The 18,898-nt window shown below is 60.7% G+C and overlaps 1 protein-coding gene and 2 long non-coding RNA genes across 5 annotated transcripts in view; 2 read left to right on the top strand and 1 right to left on the bottom strand.

Annotated features, from left to right (window-relative positions):
- LOC135412440 (uncharacterized) overlaps nucleotides 1-1,132 on the bottom strand; it is a 32,264-nt gene extending 31,132 nt beyond the window's left edge. The window contains exon 1 of one of the 2 annotated variants that reach the window (XR_010429641.1): nucleotides 909-1,132. This is a non-coding gene — a long non-coding RNA (uncharacterized LOC135412440). Of the gene's footprint in view, nucleotides 1-485; nucleotides 499-908 lie in introns of those variants that run through there. The other variant, XR_010429643.1, reaches the window with a different exon arrangement.
- Nucleotides 1,133-1,879: 747 nt separating this feature from the next.
- SELENOI (selenoprotein I) overlaps nucleotides 1,880-18,898 on the top strand; it is a 32,011-nt gene continuing 14,992 nt past the window's right edge. The window contains exons 1-4 of one of the 2 annotated variants that reach the window (XM_064651224.1): nucleotides 1,880-2,021; nucleotides 15,889-15,957; nucleotides 16,168-16,276; nucleotides 18,469-18,543. In XM_064651224.1, coding sequence (XP_064507294.1) covers nucleotides 1,974-2,021; nucleotides 15,889-15,957; nucleotides 16,168-16,276; nucleotides 18,469-18,543 — 301 coding nt within the window. In that variant the 5' untranslated portion in view covers nucleotides 1,880-1,973. The remainder of the gene's footprint in view (nucleotides 2,022-15,888; nucleotides 15,958-16,167; nucleotides 16,277-18,468; nucleotides 18,544-18,898) is intronic. The other variant, XR_010429637.1, reaches the window with a different exon arrangement.
- On the top strand, nucleotides 2,841-8,432 carry LOC135412250 (uncharacterized). Its single transcript, XR_010429544.1, has 2 exons — nucleotides 2,841-3,819; nucleotides 3,858-8,432. It is a non-coding gene; the product is annotated as an uncharacterized LOC135412250 (long non-coding RNA).

Genomic DNA, 18,898 nt, shown 5'->3' on the forward strand with positions numbered 1-18,898 from the left:
CACTGCCAGAGGGCAGGGAGAGATGGGAGATTGGGAAGGAATTCTTCCCTGGAAGGGTGGGGAGGGGCTGGGTTGAGATTCCCAAAGAAGCTGTGGCTGCCCCTGGGTCCCTGGGAGTGCCCAAGGCCAGGCTGGACAAGGCTTGGAGCATCCTGGGATACTGCAAAGTAATGGGAGTGGAACTAAAGGTTCTTTAAGGACCCTTCCTGCCTACACCATTTGATAATTCTAGGATTCACCTTCTCCAGCCAAGGGATGTGTTGCACAACAATGGACTTCTGTGGGAATTTCAAGTAGAGGAGTGTATCTCACAGAGGAATATTTTTACACGTCCTATACATGACAGAAAATGCAGAAATCACAGCTCCAGGCCACAGGTTTGTCAGAAATGAAAAATTCAGTACCAGTTCTGTGAGGGTAAGAAACAGGCACCTGATAACAGCATTTATGCTCGATCCCACAGTCAGTCCAACAGATCAGGGTACCTGAATCACACTGAATTACACTGCCTCTCTGGGCAGCTCCCACTTTCCTGGGCTCAGTTCCTTCTCCAAACATTTAACTCGCAACCTAAAAGGACAGGGTAAAAGGAAGTTTGTCTGTTTGGTTTTTCCTCCAAGAAAGCAGCGGTTTTCCACAGAAAAATTACATCCCACATATTTCACAGACACAACACGGCGCTGCTTTTGCCCTGGTGGTGTCTCCCACTCATCCCAAGCGCTGGAGCCGCACACTCCGTGTCCCAGCAGCCGCTGTTCTGGAGCAGAGCGCAGCCCGGCCCGGCCCAGCCCCGCTGCCCGCACAGCCCGGGGCCGCTGCGCGCCGGGGCTCCCCCACGGGCCCCGCGGTCCGGCCCGGTCTCGCTGGATGCTTCCCCCGGGCCCAGCCCGGCGCCCCCGAGCTCCCACCTGTCCCGGGCCGCGGTCATGGGGTCCCGGGCGGGTCCTGGGGGGTCTTGGGGGGTCCGGGCAGCTCCAGGGCCGGCGGGGCTGCTTCGGTCCCGGCCGCGCTCCAACGGTCCCACTGAGGGGATCGGGGCCGCCTGAGAGTCACAGCGTGCCCCGAGAACCGTCCCCTCACAGCCGAGAGACACAGCCCGCCCTCACAACCGACCCCTCTCCCCTCACACACACAGCCCGCCCTCACAACCGTCCCCTCACCCCTCAGAGACACAGCCCGCCCTCACAACCGACCCCTCTCCCCTCACACACACAGCCCGCCCTCACAACCGTCCCCTCTCCCCTCACACACACAGCCCGCCCTCACAACCGACCCCTCACCCCTCACACACACAGCCCGCCCTCACAACCGTCCCCTCACCCCTCACACACACAGCCCGCCCTCACAACCGTCCCCTCTCCCCTCACACACACAGCCCGCCCTCACAACCGTCCCCTCACACACACAGCCCCCGCCCTCACAACCGTCCCCTCTCCCCTCACACACACAGCCCGCCCTCACAACCGTCCCCTCTCCCCTCACACACACAGACTGCCCTCACAACCGTCCCCTCACAGCTCCATCCACAGCCAGCCCTCAGTCCAGCCCCTCAGCTCCATCCCCTCAGCACTCTACCAGTCCCCTCTCAAGCTCAGGCCCTGGTGCAGTTTAGCACTGTCGGACACTTGGAGACGAAGCAGCTCCCCCGGGGAGCCATTAGAGCCCCTTCCAGTGCCTAAAGGGGCTCCGAGAGCGCTGGACAGGGAGTCTGTACACGGGCCCGGGGTGCCAGCGGACGCGGAACGACCCCAGGGCGCCGCAGGGCAGGGTCGGATGCGTCGTTCCCGGATCCCTTTTTCCCGCTCTTCCCGCCGCCCTCCCGCGCGGGGCCCTCCCGGCCGCCAGGGGGCGCCGCGGACGCGGGGCGGGGCGCGGTGACGTCACGGGCACGCCGGGTGGGCCGATGCGGCGGCGGCAGCGCCGGGAGCGGGAGCGCCGGGAACACCGGGAACACCGGGATAGCAGGGATCGCCATGGAGTACGTCAGCCCCGAGCAGCTCGCCGGCTTCAGCAAGTACAAGGTACTGCCGGGCACGGGCGCCGGCGGGCGGGCCGCGCTCCGGGGCGCCGCGGGGCCTGGCGGCGGTGGGGGGGGAATGAGGGGCTGCCGGGCCTGGGAGCGGGGTCTGGGAGGGGGTTTGGGGTACATCGGGCGGGGGGGAGGATGCGGCGGGGCCGGGAGGGTGGGGTTGGGCTGGGGGTGCCGCGGGGAGGGCGTGGGGTTTTGGGGAGGGAGGGCTGCGGGGGGACAGGGATTTTGGGAGGGGGCTGCAGGGGGACACGGGATTTTGGGGCGGGGGGGCTGCAGTGAAACTCGGGCTGCAGGGGGATCCCGAGATTTGGGAAGGGGGGCTGCAGGGAGACTCAGGCTGCGGGGAGACCTTGGGTTTGAGGGGGGCTACAGGGAGACTCAGGCTGCGGGGGGACCTTGGGTTTGGGGGGGGCTGCAGGGAGGTCCGGGGTTTGAGGAGGGGGCTACAGAGAGACCCGGGATTTTGGGGGGAGCGGGGCTGCAGGGAGACTCAGGCTGCAGGGAGACCCGGCATTTGGGGGGGCTGCAGGGAGGTCTGGGATTTGGGGAGGGGGGTCTGCAGGGGGGCCCGGGGTTTGGGGAGGGGGCTGCAGCAAGACCTGGGTTTCGGGGGGGTTGTGGGCAGTGAGACCCGGGGGGGTGGGCATTGAGAGCCCACATTTGGAGGGGCCTGCAGGGAGACCTGGGGTTTGGGAAGGAGGGTTTGCATTCCCGGGTTTGGAGGGGGGGTGGGGACTGCAAGGACACACGGGGTTTAGGGGGGGCTGCAGGGAGACCTGGGAGCTTGGGGGGCCTTAAGGGAGACCCGGGGTTTGAGAGGGAGGGGCTGCAGGGAGACACGGGGCTGGGGGAGCTCTGGGCACTGCGAGGACCAGCGTGAGGAAGGTGGGATCGTGTGAGACGTGGGACCCCCCCCTTGCTGGAGAGGTCGGGGGACCGTTCTGTGCCCGGGTGGGGCAGTGGCACTGTGACCCCAGCCCAGGCGTCCCTGGGGGGGACACACCTTCACAGGAGAGTGGGGGATCACATTCAGTGCGTGTGGCCCCCCCAGCCTGTCCCTGGCAGTGGGGGGCATTGCTGGGGGCCATTAGGGAGGGAGCTGTGGCAGCTGCCCCGTGTCCCCCCCTCCTCCTGGGCTGGGCTGGGCCCAGGGAGGCAGTGGTGGCCTGTCACCACACACAGAGAGGTCTGTGGCCACCCCCCCCACAAAGGGACAGCAGAGGGGGGTCTCTGGGTGCCCTGGGAGCACATCCAGCCCAGGAACTGCCCCACCTTGAGCTCCTGCCCCGGGGCTGCTCCGTGCAGTCACACCCACGGAACCCACACTGGCCCCGTCTCCTCTGCCAACTGTGCCTTGTTCAAAGCACTGGGAGCCCTGGAAGGAAGTGCTGGAAGTGCAAAGAGGCTCTGCCGGGGCACTTAAATCCCTGGGGGCTGACCTTGGGCCAAAGGAGGTGACACCCTTAGCACAGGGAGCACTGGGTCCTGTGTTTACGTGGAGATGAGGCTCTTTTCCGTATTTTTTTCTTCTCCCACCCCAGCAGTGAAGCAGAAAGGCTTCACCTCACCTTCTTTGCTTCGTTGTTCTTAGATCCATCATGTTGGGCCACGTTTGCAGTCATCCCTCCCGGGTGGTCTGTGAGGTGTCATGGAAGAGTGTGGGACGGGGACAAGCCTGATGCCCTCAGGGAGCAAAGCTCCTCCTGGAGCAGTCCCTGGGGGCAGGAGTGGCCAGGCCTTGCTCTCACTCTCCTCCTGCACACTCGGAGCTGGTGAGGGGGAGGGAGGTGGGCCTGGGAGAGTGAGGTGGGCCTGGGAGAGCGAGGTGGGCCTGGGAGAGCGAGCTGGATGGATGTGACACAGCTGCATGGGGCTCCCTGGGCCAGGCTGACGATGGTGGCTTGGTTTGGGTGCTGGAGACCAGTGAGCAGAGCCCCCCAGTCACTGGCTTGGCTCCTGCAAACACAAAGCTTTGGTAAAAGAGGGAGCCTGTCGTGGGCTCCGTTCCCACTCGTGGGGGGGCTGCCTTCCCTCTCAGCAGCTGTGCAGTGAGGAGGGGGGTCTCCAGCTGCAGCAACCCCCTGGCTCGTGTAGCAGGCACCAAAACCTGCTCCCGGGTTTTTCCTGAAGACACTTCTGGGGGAAATGGTGCTGCAGTTAAACCTGGGAGAGGAGCCCTGGGAGCCGAGCGGGGCGAGGAGGGAGGTCCCACACGGCACAGGAGGCACTTGCTGTCCCCAGTTAGGCACTGGTGGCGTGTTCCCTGCCCTGGGTTTGGGTGGCACAGGCTGAAATGTGGGACCTGTGTCCCGAGGGCAGGGGTTCTGCTGCCTGGCAGGAGGAGCTTTGCTCCTGAGCCTGTGGTTTTACTGGGTCAGTGGAGACTTTGATAAGAGTGGGCGGGTTCATTTAGTGCTCAAAGAGCATCATCTCTGCCTCTGTCCTGCTCCCTTCCTTCCTTCCTCTGTCTCTTGTTTCCTTGGGAACCCTTGTTCTTGGCTGTTTTAGCCTTGAGGAAGTGGCTGATCCAGCACAATTCTCTGGTACTGGGTCACATATTCCAGCCTTGCTTTAGGCATTGAGGCTTGTTGTGCTCTGCCCTGTCCAGATTCCAAAGCTGGTTGACCTTATCAGGCTCCCAAATCAGGTTTGGATTGGGAGGGACCTTAAAGCTCATCCAGTCCCACCCTCTGCCATGGGCAGGGTCACCTTCCACCAGCCCAGGTTGTTTCAAGCCTCATCCAGCTTGGCTTTGGACACTTCCAAGGATCCAGGGGCAGCCACAGCTTCTCTGGTCACCCTTCTGCAGCCCCTGAGTCTGGCTCAGCCTTTAAACCGTGCCTGGCAGAAGCTGCTCTGGCCACACACCATCCACACGAGTGGATTTTGGGGTCCTGGAGGAGGCAGTGTGTCCAGGGAAGGAGCACGTCCTCGCAGGGGAGGTGGTGTCCCTGCAGCTGCTCCAGCAGGAGCAGAGGAGCTTCGTGCAGGATGATCCACAGGTCCCTGCAGCCCTGGCTGGGTGTCCCCTGCCGTGGCTGCCGGGAGCACAGACGGGGAGCAGCGAGTCGGGAGCCCGGCTGGTTTCAGCTTTGCAGAGTGAACGTTTCTGCAGGGGGGACAGGCAGGGGTGTGCTCCTGCTGGCACAGGCTGGCAGGGGGAGAGGGACCCGCTCTTGAAGAGGCACCAAAGAGCTGCTGTGCCCAAGGAAGCCACGTGGCACAAGGTGCTGTCGGAGAGGGTTCAAAGGTTTAATGGTACTGGAGACGTTTTCCTGGGGGTGCTGGTGGCAGCAGCTGGGCACGATCCCAGCTGTGCCCAGGGGGGCAGGAGGCCAATGGCCCCAGGGCTGTGGCAGCACTGCTGGGGCAGCAGGGCCAGGGCAGTGCCCTCCCTGTGCTGGCACTGCTGGGGCACCTCCAGGGCTGGGGCAGCTCTGGGACCTCACACAGGAGACACAGGGAGGGGCTGGAGCGTGGGCAGGGAAGGGAAGGGAGCTGGGAAGGGGCTGGAGCAGCAGGAGCAGCTGAGGGAGCTGGGGAGGCTCAGCCTGGAGCAAAGGAGGCTCAGGGGGGACCTTCTGGCTCTGCAACCCCCTGACAGGAGGGGGGAGCTGGGGGGGGTCGGGCTCTGCTCCCAGGGAACAAGGGACAGGAGGAGAGGGAACGGCCTCCAGCTGTGCCAGGGGAGGCTCAGGTTGGACAGGAGGAGGAATTTCCTGCTGGAAAGGGTGGTCAGGCCCTGGCAGGGGCTGCCCAGGGAGGTTTGGAGTGCCCATCCCTGGAGGTGTCCCAGGAAGGCCTGGCCGTGGCACTCAGTGCTCTGGGCTGGGGACAAGGTGGGGATGGGGCACAGGGGGGATCCATGGGCTGGGAGGGCTTTTCCCAGCTGAAGGACTCTGTGATTCTGTCCCTGTAACACTTCTGCAGCAGGGAATTCTTTGGGTGTGCACAGGTACCTCTGGGGACAAGCTGAGCTGAACTGGGAAGGAAGGGAACAGCTCCAGCCTTGCAGGTGCCGTGTCCCAGCCCTGCCTTGTGGACACATCCCAAGGGGGTTTGCTCCAGCCCCTCTGGCCTGCTGGCTGGGTGTGGGGGGTGGGTGGTGCTGGCAGGGGGGAGATCTCATGTCAGACATGCCCTGGGCTGAGGGCAGGCCGTGGGTGCTGCCCCTGGAGCAAAGCACAGCGGGCTCTGCTCCGGGAGGGCTTGGGGTGTCCTCTGCCAAACCCAGCTCTCAGTCACTGTCCAGCACTGGGGGTCCCCTGCCAAGAAAGCTGCGGCCAAGGCACTGCTGTTTCCAGGGGGAACCTCCCAGTTGGATGCCAGGGGTCAGATCCTTAAAACCTGCCTGCAGATCAGCTTCGGGCCAGATTCTGGGCAACCTCCTCCTACAAATTTATGGGAAGGGGGAAAAATGGGACCATCTGGAACGTTCACAGAGGTGTCTGCTCCTCTCTTGCTTTGTCTGCTGCAGAAGGACTTTTCATGAGGGCCTGGAGGGACAGGACACAGGGAATGGCTTCCCACTGCCAGAGGGCAGGACTAGATGGGATATTGGGCAGAAATTATTCCCTGTGAGGGTGAGGAGGCCCTGGCACAGGTTGCCCAGAGAAGCTGTGGCTGCCCCTGGATCCCTGGGAGTGTCCAAGGCCAGGTTGGAGGGGGCCTGGAGCAACCTGGGCTGGTAGGAGGTGTCCCTGCCCATGGCAGGGGTTGGGACTGGATTCATTTAAGGTCCCTTCCCACCCAAACCATGCTGGGATTTGATGCTGTGACTGAGGGCACAGTGCTGCAGCTCCACGTGTCCTGGCAGTTACAGCAGCTCCTGTGGTCTGTCCCTGTCTTTCCATATTCCAGCCACGTGCCCTGCGTTCCCTGTGGCCTTTCCTCACCCGGTGCTGTCTGAGCTGCTTGTGATTCCACATCTTCCAGCTCTGCCCCAGGGGATCCTGCGCTCTGCTGGTGTCTTCTGGTGTGATGGAGCCACTGGTGACCATTCCCAGGGCTGTGCTCCCTCTGTGGCCCCTGGATCCAGGTGCTGTAGGAGCAGGGAAGGCCCAGGAGGGAGGAGTGTTGTGCAGGAGGCTCTGGCCGAGGGTGGGTCTCTGCTCCCGTGAGTTCCTGGCCGTGTGAGCGGGGTGGAGGGGCAGGTACAAACCTCTGTCGTGGTGTCACCTGGACCTCAGGCATTGTCCTGGGGAATCGTGGTCTGGGGGAAATGCCAGCAAAGGAGGGTGTGGGAGTGCCACTCCTGAGCTGTGGCACGGGAGGGATGGGATAGGAAAGCAATGTGTGTGGTGTCCGAGTCCAGAGGGGGGACAGGCCGGTGGCTCATCCCAGAAGCTTCCAGGGCAAGTGTGAGTCCAGCAACAGGAGACTGAAGTGAGGCCTGGGAAGGGCCTTTTGTAGCAAAACTGCTGCTGAAACCCTCAAACCCTTCCATTCTGTGTCCCTGTGTCTGAGCAGGAGCTGGTGGTGCCCTTAAGGGACCTAAAGGTGCAGTAGTGTAGATCCTACATCCCTCTGGATGGTGGGAATCCCTCTGGTGGAGCATCCAGCAGGCCTCTGATCCCTGTGCAGTGAGCTGGGCAGGCCCCATCCAGAGAAGATGCTTCCCACATTTGATTATTCGAGCTATTAAAGGATTTTCTAACAGGAAAACAACTCTGTCCCTCATTTCCAGTGTCAGATGGGAAGAGCGTTCGCAGGAGAGCTCAGGAGACCCGGACAGGCAGCTGGCTCCAAGGATTTCCATTTAGTGTGGAAAGCACTTTTTTTTCTGGATGCTCTTCTCCCTTTTCTGCTCCTTCCAGCTGGGAATCCAGCTCCTGGTCCCGTGTAGTGTCCTCAGGAAATCCCCTTGGCTCCAGGCCTGGAGTGCCGTGGGGAGCAGGGATGCGGATGCTGCCGCCGGGAGCCGGGAGCTGTTCCCGGCAGGATTTTATGGCTGCTCTGGAAATGGGAGCCCTGAGGAGAGCTCTGTGGGGCGTTCAGAGGCACTGATGTGCCCGTGGCAGCTCAGACTGGTGGAACTGGGAGCCAGGGCAGCAGGACAGGAAGCGTTTTCCACTGGGATGGGGCTGTGAGGCTGGAGGCCACGGCGATGGAAAGGCCTGGCCGGTGCCTCCCTCCAGACATCCAGCTCGGCTTCTCCTTGGCAGGAAGGGTGAGGAGGAGGGGAGGCCTTTGAGCCCAGCTCTGGAGTCACTTAACTCCTTCCCCAGGGGCTCTTTAATTGCTCTGAGACAGCTTTTAAACACGCCCAGCTTCCCAAGGCGCTGCCTGGCTGCGCCGTGAGGAAGTCCAGGAGTGCTCCCAGACTCCGTGATTCCCAGGCTAGAGGGGTTTTTCTGCCTTCTTCTCCTGTTCTGTGATTAAATTCAGGGTTTTGAACCTCTGCCCAGCTTAGTGTGCCCCTTGAAGCTCTCGTGGTCTGCAAACTGCCGTGGTTGGAGGAGACAGCAGCAATCCCGGGATTAACTGGGAACGACCCGGGCTCAGGAGCCTTGGCTGAGCTTTGTCCCCGTGCTGAGTGGGGAGATGAGGGGAAGGGATTTATCCTGCTTTCTGGAGACACTTCTGGTGTGTGCTGGGAGGTTTTGGTGAGTGATGAGCTGGTGCCACTCACCTGGTGTGGGTGTGTTTGCATCCCTTCATCCTGAACAATCCTGGAACTGCTGCGGGAACGCTGCTGGTTTCTGAGCAGTGCCCTTTGCTCTGCGGGGTGTCAGAGAGAATGGACCCTCTTTGGGTGGGGAGTTCCCAGACTCTCTGTTTTTAGCCACACAGGGGTGGTGATGAAGCTCTTTGTGCCCTCAGTCTCCAGTGGGTCCTGCAGGTTTTCCAGGAGGAACCTCAAACCTCTGTGGGATGACTCGCCAGGGGGGTCACACAGCTCGTGGCTGTGTTGGCTCCACCCCTGCCCTTGGACACTTCCAGGGATCCAGGGACAGCCACAGCTTCTCTGGGCAACCTGTGCCAGGGCCTCCCCACCCTCACAGCCAATAATTCCTCCCCAGCATCCCATCTATCCCAGCAATGGTGGGTTGGGATCAAACCCAGCTGTGAAGGGGTCTGTGCTCCTGCCAACCTTGGCAGCTCCCCAGTGGCTCCTGGTCTCCCTGAGGAACATCCCCCATGTTTTCTGCAGCCCAAACCAACTCTGGCAGCAGTGGGAAATTCTCTTTGCTGTTGCAGTGTTATTGTGGCAGGTTTGGATTCTGTCTTTTCTCCCCCCCCTCCCTCAGTTTTCCTGCCCTGAGCCACTGCTCTGATCCCTCCATTCCCACTCCAGGGGTTTGCTGCTGGCTGATCCTGTTCCAACTGCATCCCTGCCCCTGAAGGTTCACCATTCCCTCCCCTGTGCTCACCACCTCTGCATCCTTCTGCAGCTGATCACCTCCAGCTGTAGTGGAAGTGGTGGTGACCCATATTCATGGATATTTAATGCTCCCAGGCACAGAGAGCTCCTGGATGCAGCTGGAATTGGCAGGCTGCTCTCCAAAGCCTGCCATCAACATCAAGTGTTTCTCCACGTTGTGTGTCCATGGGGAGGTGATTTCCACTGCACCAGCAGGACTTGGGAGGGGGTCAGGACTCTGCAGGAGGGAGGTGGGGCTGGCTCAGAGCCTCATTCCTCCACGTGTCCTGCCTGGAGCTGCTGTGCTGGAGGGCGAGACTTCCCTGGATTCTTCCCTGGGAGGGTGGGGAGGCCCTGGCATGGGCTGCCCAGAGAAGCTGTGGCTGCCCCTGGATCCCTGGAAGTGTCCAAGGCCAGGTTGGACGGGGCTTGGAGCAACCTGGGCTCGTGGGAGGTGTCCCTGCCCATGGCAGGGGGTGGCACTGGATGAGCTTTAAGGTCCTTCCAACCCAAACCATTCTGGGAATCTCCCAGCTGGTGCCAAGGCCATGTCAGAGACTGTTGGCAGGGCAGGAATCTGGTTTTCCCAGTGAATTTGCACATGGTGTGGGGCTCTGACCTTGCTGAGCCCCTGCTTGTGTTCAGCTCTGGGCCCTTCAGACAGGAGACACAGGGAGGGGCTGGAGCGTGGGCAGGGAAGGGAAGGGAGCTGGGAAGGGGCTGGAGCAGCAGGAGGGGCTGAGGGAGCTGGGGGGGCTCAGCCTGGAGAAAAAGAAGCTCAGGGGGGACCTTCTGGCTCTGCAACCCCCTGACAGGAGGGGGGAGCCGGGGGGGGGGTCGGGCTCTGCTGCCAGGGAACAAGGGACAGGAGGAGAGGGAACGGCCTCCAGCTGTGCCAGGGGAGGCTCAGGTTGGATATTGGGGCAATTCCTGCATGGAAAGGGCTGTCTAGCCCTGGCACAGCTGCCCAGGGAGGTGGTGGAGCCTCGTCCCTGGTAGGATTTGGCACTGTGGATGTGGCACTTGGGGACGTGGCTCAGTGTGGCCTGGGCACTGCTGGGAATGGTTGGACTCAGTGGTCTCAGAGGACTTTTCCAATCTCCTTCCAACCTCATTCCATGATTCTCTGCTGTGTTTTAAAGTCTTTTTTTGCTGGATGTCTAAAACCTGCCCAGAGGAGCCCGGGCAGGGCGAGGCCAGGGGCCGGTGTTGGAGCTGCCACTGGGGCAGACGGGGGGACATCCACGTCCCTCCTGCTGTTCCCTGCCTGCTGCTGCTCCTGGTGGCAGCCAAACCCATCAGCTCCTGTGGTGGGTGCAGCTCTAGCACTGCCAGCGTGGCAAAGCTGATGATCCCTGCTGCTGCCAGCCAAGAAGTGACCTTAGAAACGACAAACAGGGCTCAGGTTAATCAGTACCATCGGGGGTGAGGTGATCCTCACCCCTCAGCCGAGTGTGGGCAGAGGGCAGACGGGCCTTGTTTTTCCTGGCACGGCCCTGCTCACTCCCGTGGGCCGGGGTTGGTGAGTTTTCTGCCTCCTGGCTCATCCTCAGCCTGATGGGAGAAGGTTCTTTGCCTTGTGCCCTCTTTGTGCCTAAGGAGATTTACAGGGAGCGGCCCTGTGGACTGGCTGGAGCTGCTCTGCTGATTGCACCCACGGTGTGGAAACGTGGGCCCGTGGCCTACAGCTGCCATGGGTCCTCCTGGGGAGCCTGGGAGCAGGGTGGGATGTGCAAACCCCTCTTTGCCTGCTGTCCTCCCCCAGCCCACCCCGACCCCGGCGTGCCTGGTGTGACAGGGGGGATGGTGTGAATCCCACCAGGCACAGGGTGGGAGGCTGGGGCTGTCCTGTGCAGGGCCAGGGGCTGGACTCGATGGTCCCTGGGGGTGCCTTCCCCCTCAGGCTGCTCCGTGGGTCTGTGGCAGTGTTACGACCCGCCCCAGGAAAAGGGGAGAGGGGGGTAACTCAGGTTTTTATCAATAATTCCTTTGGGGTGGATTAAAGCGAAACGACACTAGATAATCGGTGTATGAAAACATATATTGATAAGATTTATTTTAACAATTTTGAACTAGTAGGTAAGTTAACATTTTTGGGTGCTGTAACCTTTCTAGGGAGGAGAAAAATGCATAGGGGAGAGAAAGACAGGGTGAGAGTAAGGGAGAGTAAGAGAAAGAAAAGCTGAGAGAGGACAGATGTCTATAGTCACCGCCCACGGGGTCCAGCGATGCTTCCATGTCTGTCAGTTGAAGTGGTGAAGTGATCTGCTGGGGGTGAAGGAGGGAAGCCCCCATCCATGGTTAGTGTCACGGGCCGTGCCTCGAGCCTCCAACATCTCCTGGGTCTGTGCTGAGTTTTTGTGTCTGGCCTGGTTCCCGCCCTTTTCCCGACAGGCAGAGGGGGGGGATGGGCTCCCATGGGCCTTCAGAGGTACAGTGTAACAGTCAAAAGCCTGCAAGCTCGGCTCTTCCCGCCTTTTCGGCTTGACATCTTCTGCGCTGGAGGAGGGGGGATGGGCCCAGTTGCCCATCAAAAAGTCAAAGCCTGCAAAAGTCTCCTAGAATGCATAAATCATCAAACACTCCAGTCTCTGACAGGCAGCTCTTGCTCTGCCGCCGGCTCCGGGGAGCCGGGTCACTTCAGCGTGGAATTGTTTTTCCGGGGCAGGAAGGCTGTTAGTAGACTCTGGGCTATAAATCTGTATTTTTTTCCTCTTTGGACGCATAACTGAATCTTCCAGCAGCCTCCTGGTTGCAAGATTGATGTCGTTTCCAAGCCCCACAAACCATTTGTGTCCATAAATCCCGTCACGGCTCCAGCCAGCTCGTCTGCGACGGCACCGCGGCCGCCGGGCCTGGCTCTGGCTCTCGGGGTGCCCCGTGGCTCCCTGGGGCACTGGAGGCCCCATTCAGGTGCCAGTGACAGGATTGTTGCTGCTGCCCTTGCTCTTCTCTGAAGGAGTTTCATCCCGAATCCCAAGGGAACTGTCAGGGCTGGGTCGGCTCCTTCCTGCGGCCGTGGCTACAGACACGGTGCTGGTGTCCAGCAGGGCCTGGCACAGATGCCTGGCTGCTCTGGGAGGGGTGAAACTCCTCCTGGGCACTTCTCCTTTTCCCTCTGACCCTCCCTCCCTGAAAATGAGGCAGAAATCCGAGTCCAGGCTGGTGGGAATGGTTGGTGGTGATAGCAAAGCCACCCCCGGAAGGATGTGGGTGACCACAGCAGTGTGTGCAGACCCAGAATGCAGAAGGTGACACTCGTTGCAGTGAGGACAGAGGTGAGGGGATGACAGAGCTCAGACACCACCGGGTTTGTGGCCTCACAGGCCAAGAGGTGGAAGGGGCAAGTTTGGGAGTGTCTGTAGGGAAGAAACCCGGCGAGGGAAAGCAGCTGGGGGAGGCTGGGCAGGGTTCTGTCCCTCACTGCAGCTCGTTGGAATTCTGGGAGCGTCTGTCCTGGGCAGGCAGCCGTGTGCTGGGTGTCCCAAAGGGTGGCAGCCAGCCTGGCACCAGAGCCAGCCCCCTGTGCCCCGGGGGTGTCCCCTGAGCTGGCACAGCACCGCCAGAGACGTGTCCTGCCGGGAGACTGCCTGGAGCTGGGGGGGTTAGGAAGGATCCAAAGCCATGGGAGAGCGTCCAGGGGCCTAAAAAAAGGTGGGGAAGGGTCTGGAGGGGAGACCACGAGGAGGGGTTGAGAGCACTTGGTGTGTTCAGTTGGAGAGGAGGAGACTGAGGGGAGACCCAGTGGGGTCTGCAGCTCCTCCTGAGGGGCAGCACGAATCCCTGCTCCCTGTGACCAGGGACAGGACCCAGGGAACAGCTGGAGCTGTGTCAGGGCAGGGTTAGGTGGGATCTCAGGGAAAGGTTCTTCCCCAGAGGGTGGTTGGCACTGACCAGGCTCCCCAGGGAATGGGCACAGTCCTGAGGCTGCCACAGCTCAAGGAGTGTTTGGACAACACTCTGAGGGACAGGGTGGGATTGTTGGGGTGTCTGTGCAGGGCCAGGAGCTGGACCTGGTGATCCTTGTGGATCCTTTCCAGCTGAGGATATTCCCTGATTCCGTGGTTGTATCAACAAACCTCTGCAGAGCAGCTGCCCCCTCCCTCAAGAAACGGGTCCTTCCAGCTCTTTGAGCTCTGCAGGAGAGGTGGGAACGTGTGTGTGGCCATGGGGAAAAGCTGCCTTTTGACTGTTACCCCCTGTCTTTGCAGGGAGAGGGGAAAGCTTCCCAAGACATGAGCCTGGAAAAGCTTCCCTGAGGTTCCTCAGGAGCACGGAGGCTCCGGAGCTTCCCCTGCCTCGCTCCGAGCCTCGCGTCTGTGTTCTTGTTCCAGGCTTGTTTTGGGGATAATGAGATTAAATCAGACCCTCCTCCTCCTCCTCCCCTAACTGGTGGTTCAAATCCTATTAACCTCGCAAAGCGTTTGGAATTCTGCCTCCCAAAACTGCACTAAGCTGGGATGGAAATTCCTCGTGGCTTATCCCTCGCCCCCCTACGGCATCGGCCTCGGGGTTTGCTGCTGCTGGCTCTGCGGCTCCCGTGGGATGGCTGGCGTGGGGATGGAAGCTCCGGGGCTGAATCCCAGGGAGATGGACTGATCCGGCCTGGGGAGGGCAGGGAAGGGCTGGGAGGGGGCACGGAAATCCTCGCCAAGGGTGGGATTCACCCCGTTGGGAACAAACGCTGTGAGATGGGAGCCCGGCGGGAGCTGGTGCTCCTTCCTGGCCCTGCTGCCCCTTCCTGGCCCTGCTGCCCCTTCCTGGCACTGCTGCCCCTTCCTGGCTCTGCTGCCTCTCCTGGAGGGTGTCACTTGGCCCTTTCCCACCACTTTCTCCCCAGCTTTGGAAACAGACTGGCTGCTTCCAGGGAAAATGGGGTTTGTGGGCGAGGAGAGGAGCAGAGAGGAGCAACCCCTGGGTGCAGTGATGGGGCAGGATCAGGGCCACGGGCTGGGTGGGGACACAGAGCTGCTGCCTGGGCAGGGGCCTCCTTTTACCAGCCAGACCAAACTTGGAACCTGCTGGAGAGAGTCCAGAGGAGGCCGCGGAGATGCTGCCAGGACTGGAGCCCCTCTGCTCTGGAGCCAGGCTGGGAGAGCTGGGGGGGGTCACCTGGAGAAGGGAAGGCTCTGAGGAGATCTCAGAGATCCTTCCAGAGCCTAAAGGGGCTCCAGGAGAGCTGGAGAGGGACTGGGGACAAGGGATGGAGGGACAGGACACAGGGAATGGCTTCCCACTGCCAGAGGGCAGGGACAGATGGGAGACTGGGAAGGAATTCCTGGCTGTGAGGGTGGGGAGGTCCTGGCACAGGTTGCCCAGAGAAGCTGTGGCTGCCCCTGGATCCCTGCAAGTGTCCAAGGCCAGGTTGGAGGGGGCTTGGAGCAACCTGGGCTAGTGGGAGGTGTCCCTGCCCATGGCAGGGGTGGCACTGGGTGAGATTTCAGCTCCCTCCCCACCCAGACCAGTCTGGGATTCTGTGCTGGGATTGGACTCAAGCGGGTGCCCCTGCTGGGGACCTTAGGGGGGGGTTGCCCCAACTATGGGGGCCAAGGGTGGGTGGGCAGCAGGTTCTGCCCCGCCCAGCCCTGAGCGTGTGAGCCAAGGAGTTCCATAGGCTGTGGAATTTCCTTGGGATTCTTATCAAAGTGTTTCCTGGGGAAGAGGACTTTAGCCAGGGAGATCTGTGTCAGAAGGGCTGTGGGAGCAGAGGACAGCTCGTGCTGCTCTCCAGAGCCAACGGGTGTCCAGGTTTAACTCCCTGACTGGAGTTGTCTCACGCCTTGTCTCAGCCTTTAATTTGCATTTCTATTTTTATTCCCCCCACACAAACACGCCCTGAGCACCTGAAATGTTGCAGAAGTGGTGGGATGAGGGGCAGGAGCTCTCCCTCCACGTTTTTCCCCACCCAGGCAGGGCAGAGCAGTTGGAGGCAGGTGCCTGGTGAACGATCAGCATCTTCTCCTTGCTTTGTGTCCAGCTCAGAGAGCTGGAGCTGACACTTCCAAAGACTGGAGGGTCGGTGGGTGAGCACCAGGAGTGCCCTGGGTGCCCCATGCAGGGTCTGGGGGGGCTTTTTGGGCTGTTCACACTGTTTTTGGGGAGACCCCACCCTTGACCCAAGTGCTGTTGCAGTGCCAAACTCGGGTGGGTTTTGTCCTCGTGGAAAGCTCAGTATCCCTGGAACAGCAGTGATGGGACAAGGAGTAATGGATACAGATTGCAAGAGGGGAAATTCAGGTTGGATGCTGGGAAGAAATTCTGTACTGTGAGGGTGGTGAGGCACTGGAACAGGGTTGTGGATGCCCCAGCTCTGGAAGTGTTCCAGGCCAGGTTGGATAAGTGGGATAGTGGGAGTTGTCCCCGCCCATGGTGGAGGGGTTGGGACCAGATGATCCTTAAGGTCCCTTCCAACCCCTGTGATTCCGGATCTCTGGCCTTTTCCCATGTGTTTCTGAGCCCTGACCTGTGGCTTTGTTTCCTCTGTGGCTCCCAGTACAGCGCCGTGGACAGCAACCCCCTGTCCCTGTACGTGATGCATCCCTTCTGGAACACCATCGTCAAGGTGAGCCCCGCCAGCCGCCTCTGGGGCACCCTCAGCTGCCTCCTTTGGGGTGCCCCGAGCCCCCAGGGGCTGCCTGCAGCCTGCCCTGAGTCCCTGCATCCCATCCTGCTGCTCGGGATGCTCGGGATGCTCCGGACGGTGTCCCCGCAGCACGTGCTGCCTCACCCGTGGTTTAAGGAGTTCCTCTGTTCTTTTGCTGCTTCCCCACAGATCTTCCCCACCTGGCTGGCCCCAAACTTGATCACCTTCTCTGGCTTCCTGCTCCTTGTCTTCAACTTCTTCCTCATGGCGTACTTCGACCCGGACTTCTACGCCTCCGGTAAGGCCGCGCGTTCCCGGGGGGATGCGGGTCTGCCACTGGGTGTGCTGGGAATTCCAGAGCGTGTGGGGGAGGCCCCTGGGTCTGGGCCTTCCCAAGTGATGGGACGGAGCAGGGGGTTGAACCCACTGGGGCTTCCTGAGCAGGACTTGTCTGGGTACAACACCTTCCCTCCAGCTGCCAGGGGAGTGAGCTCCTGGCGTCAGGTGGGAGAGGGAGGAGCAAACAGCTGGAATCTTGGGCAGGAATGGGCTCATCCTACAGAGGGAGGAGCAAACAGCTGGAATCTTGGGCAGGAATTGGCTCTTCCTACAGAGCAGACAACAACCCAGTGCCCTTGTTTTCAAATCACAGGGTGACATGCTGGAACCGGCAGCCTCGTTCCTCACATCCCTGCTCGCTGCCCTCTTGCAAAACACTCCACCCCTGCAGACCAACCAGGCCAAATCCTCCTCCTCAGCCTCCCTGCTCACAGCTTTGAGCTTTCCAACGCTGCCTGAGATTCCAAAGGCTCGGTTGTCCCTTCCCTCATGGCAGAATCCCAGGGAAGGGGTTACAGCGGGATAACTGTCCGTGGATCCCTCTGTGTTTTCTCTCCCTCTGCCCCTGTCAGGGTTGGGTTGGGTTGCTCTGGAGAGTTCATTCTTGTTCTTCTAAAACTGGGCCCCTCATCAAAACACAGTTAAGTGGGAAGATCCTGGTTTCTGGGGATTGCCTTTGTTGGTGGGTGGGCGAGTCCAGGCTGTCGAGAGCTCGGGTGGCATCGGGGGCTGTTTGCCAAGATTTGGGTCGTGTTTGGTCCTTGGGCCATGGAGGAAAAGCTGACAGTAGGTCAAGGGGACAATCCCCACGACATCAGACATCCAGAATCGTGGAATTATAGAATGGTTTGGCTTGGAAGGGACCTTCAAGGCCCTCCAGTCCCATCCCCTGCCATGGGCAGGGACACCTTCCACTAGCCCAGGTTGCTCCAAGCCCCGTCCAACCTGGCCTTGGACACTTCCAGGGATCCAGGGGCAGCCACAGCTGCTCTGGGCAACCTGTGCCAGGGCCTCCCCACCCTCCCAGGGAAGAATTCCTTCCCAGTCTCCCATCTCTCCCTGCCCTCTGGCAGCGGGAAGCCATTCCCTGTGTCCTGTCCCTCCATCCCTTGTCTCAAGTCCCTCTCCAGCTCTCCTGGAGCCCCTTTAGGCTCTGGAAGGATCTCTCAGGTCTCCCTGGATCCTTCCCTTCTCCAGCTCTCCTGGAGCCCCTTTAGGCTCTGGAAGGATCTCTCAGGTCTCCCTGGATCCTTCCCTTCTCCAGGTGACTCCCCAGCTGTCTCAGCCTCTCAGAAGTTGCCTTTGGAGGGGTGGTGACTCTCTTGCTTTGGGGCACTTTTTCATCCATGTTTTGCACGTCCCTCTTGGAAAGAGAACCTTTCCTTGTGCTGATGGAGCCTCCAGAGCCTTGTGCCTTCCCTCCTCCTGGGATGGCTTTGTGGGCGTGACCCTCTGCTTGCTGCTGGGAAGGCACCATCCTGCTGCCCTGAGGAAACAGGGAGTGGCATTCCAAGGAATCACTGCTCCTTCTGGAGACCTCCCCATGCCCTCCTGCTGTTTACTGGGGATGGCATTCCAAGGAATCACTGCTCCTTCAGGAGACCTCCCCGTGCCCTCCCGCTGTTTTCCAGCACCCCCTGTTTTCCAGCACCCCTCTGGCTCCCTGGCTGTGCTGGCTCCCTGCCAGGGCCATGCTGTGGGACATGGGGGTGCCATGAAGGAGCAGCTCCTTTTCCATTGGAGGGATGGGACTGGAGAGCGGGCGGGGAATCCTGGCACGGAGACCGGGAATTGCCACATCCCGGAGAGGCTCCACCTGATGCTCTGAGCGAGGGATGCAGGAGAGTCCCCTGCACACAACTCCGTGGTGCTGCAGTGGGGCTAAGGAACTGGCCCCAGTTCTTAGAGCCCGTGATTTTTGGGGATCTGGGGACAGAGGAGAAGTTAAATCCTGGAAGGAAAAGTCCTCAGTGTCCTGGTTTCGTGAGCTGTTGTGGAGCAGCTCCGCCGTCACGTCCCGAAAAGTTCACATCCCCGTTTCACTGAGCTGTGCAGGTGCTTTGCTTGGTCCTGGGGCCTCTTGGGCCAAAACAAACCCCCCTGGGGGCTCGTCCTGAGCTGTCCTGACTCGGCTCTGTCTGATCCCTGCAGCTCCTGACCACCAGCACGTTCCCAACGGAGTGTGGATCGTTGTGGGGCTCCTCAACTTCATGGCCTACACGTTAGGTAAGAGTGTTCCTGCTGGGCTGTGCTCCCCTGGTCGTGCTGTGGCTGCGTGGTCACCCGGTCTCTGAGCCCCCTGGGAAATGTTGGATTCTGTCTCCTGCCAGGCACTGATCCAGCTGCTCCTGGGTCTGCTGGAGCAGCTTCTGGGAGCTGCTTTGCAAAGTGGAGAGAAGGAAGTTGTCCCAGAGCAGCAGATGAGGAAAGGAGGAAACTGGAACCGAGACAAATTTGAGATAAATTGTGAAATCCTGTCTTGGGTCTGCTTTAAATAGTCAGGAATCACAGAATGGTTTGGGTTGGGAGGGAACTTAAACTCATCCAGTGCCACCCCCTGCCATGGGCAGGGACACCTCCC

This window comes from Pseudopipra pipra, chromosome 3 (genome assembly GCF_036250125.1).
Source record: "Pseudopipra pipra isolate bDixPip1 chromosome 3, bDixPip1.hap1, whole genome shotgun sequence".
NCBI lineage: Eukaryota > Metazoa > Chordata > Aves > Passeriformes > Pipridae > Pseudopipra > Pseudopipra pipra.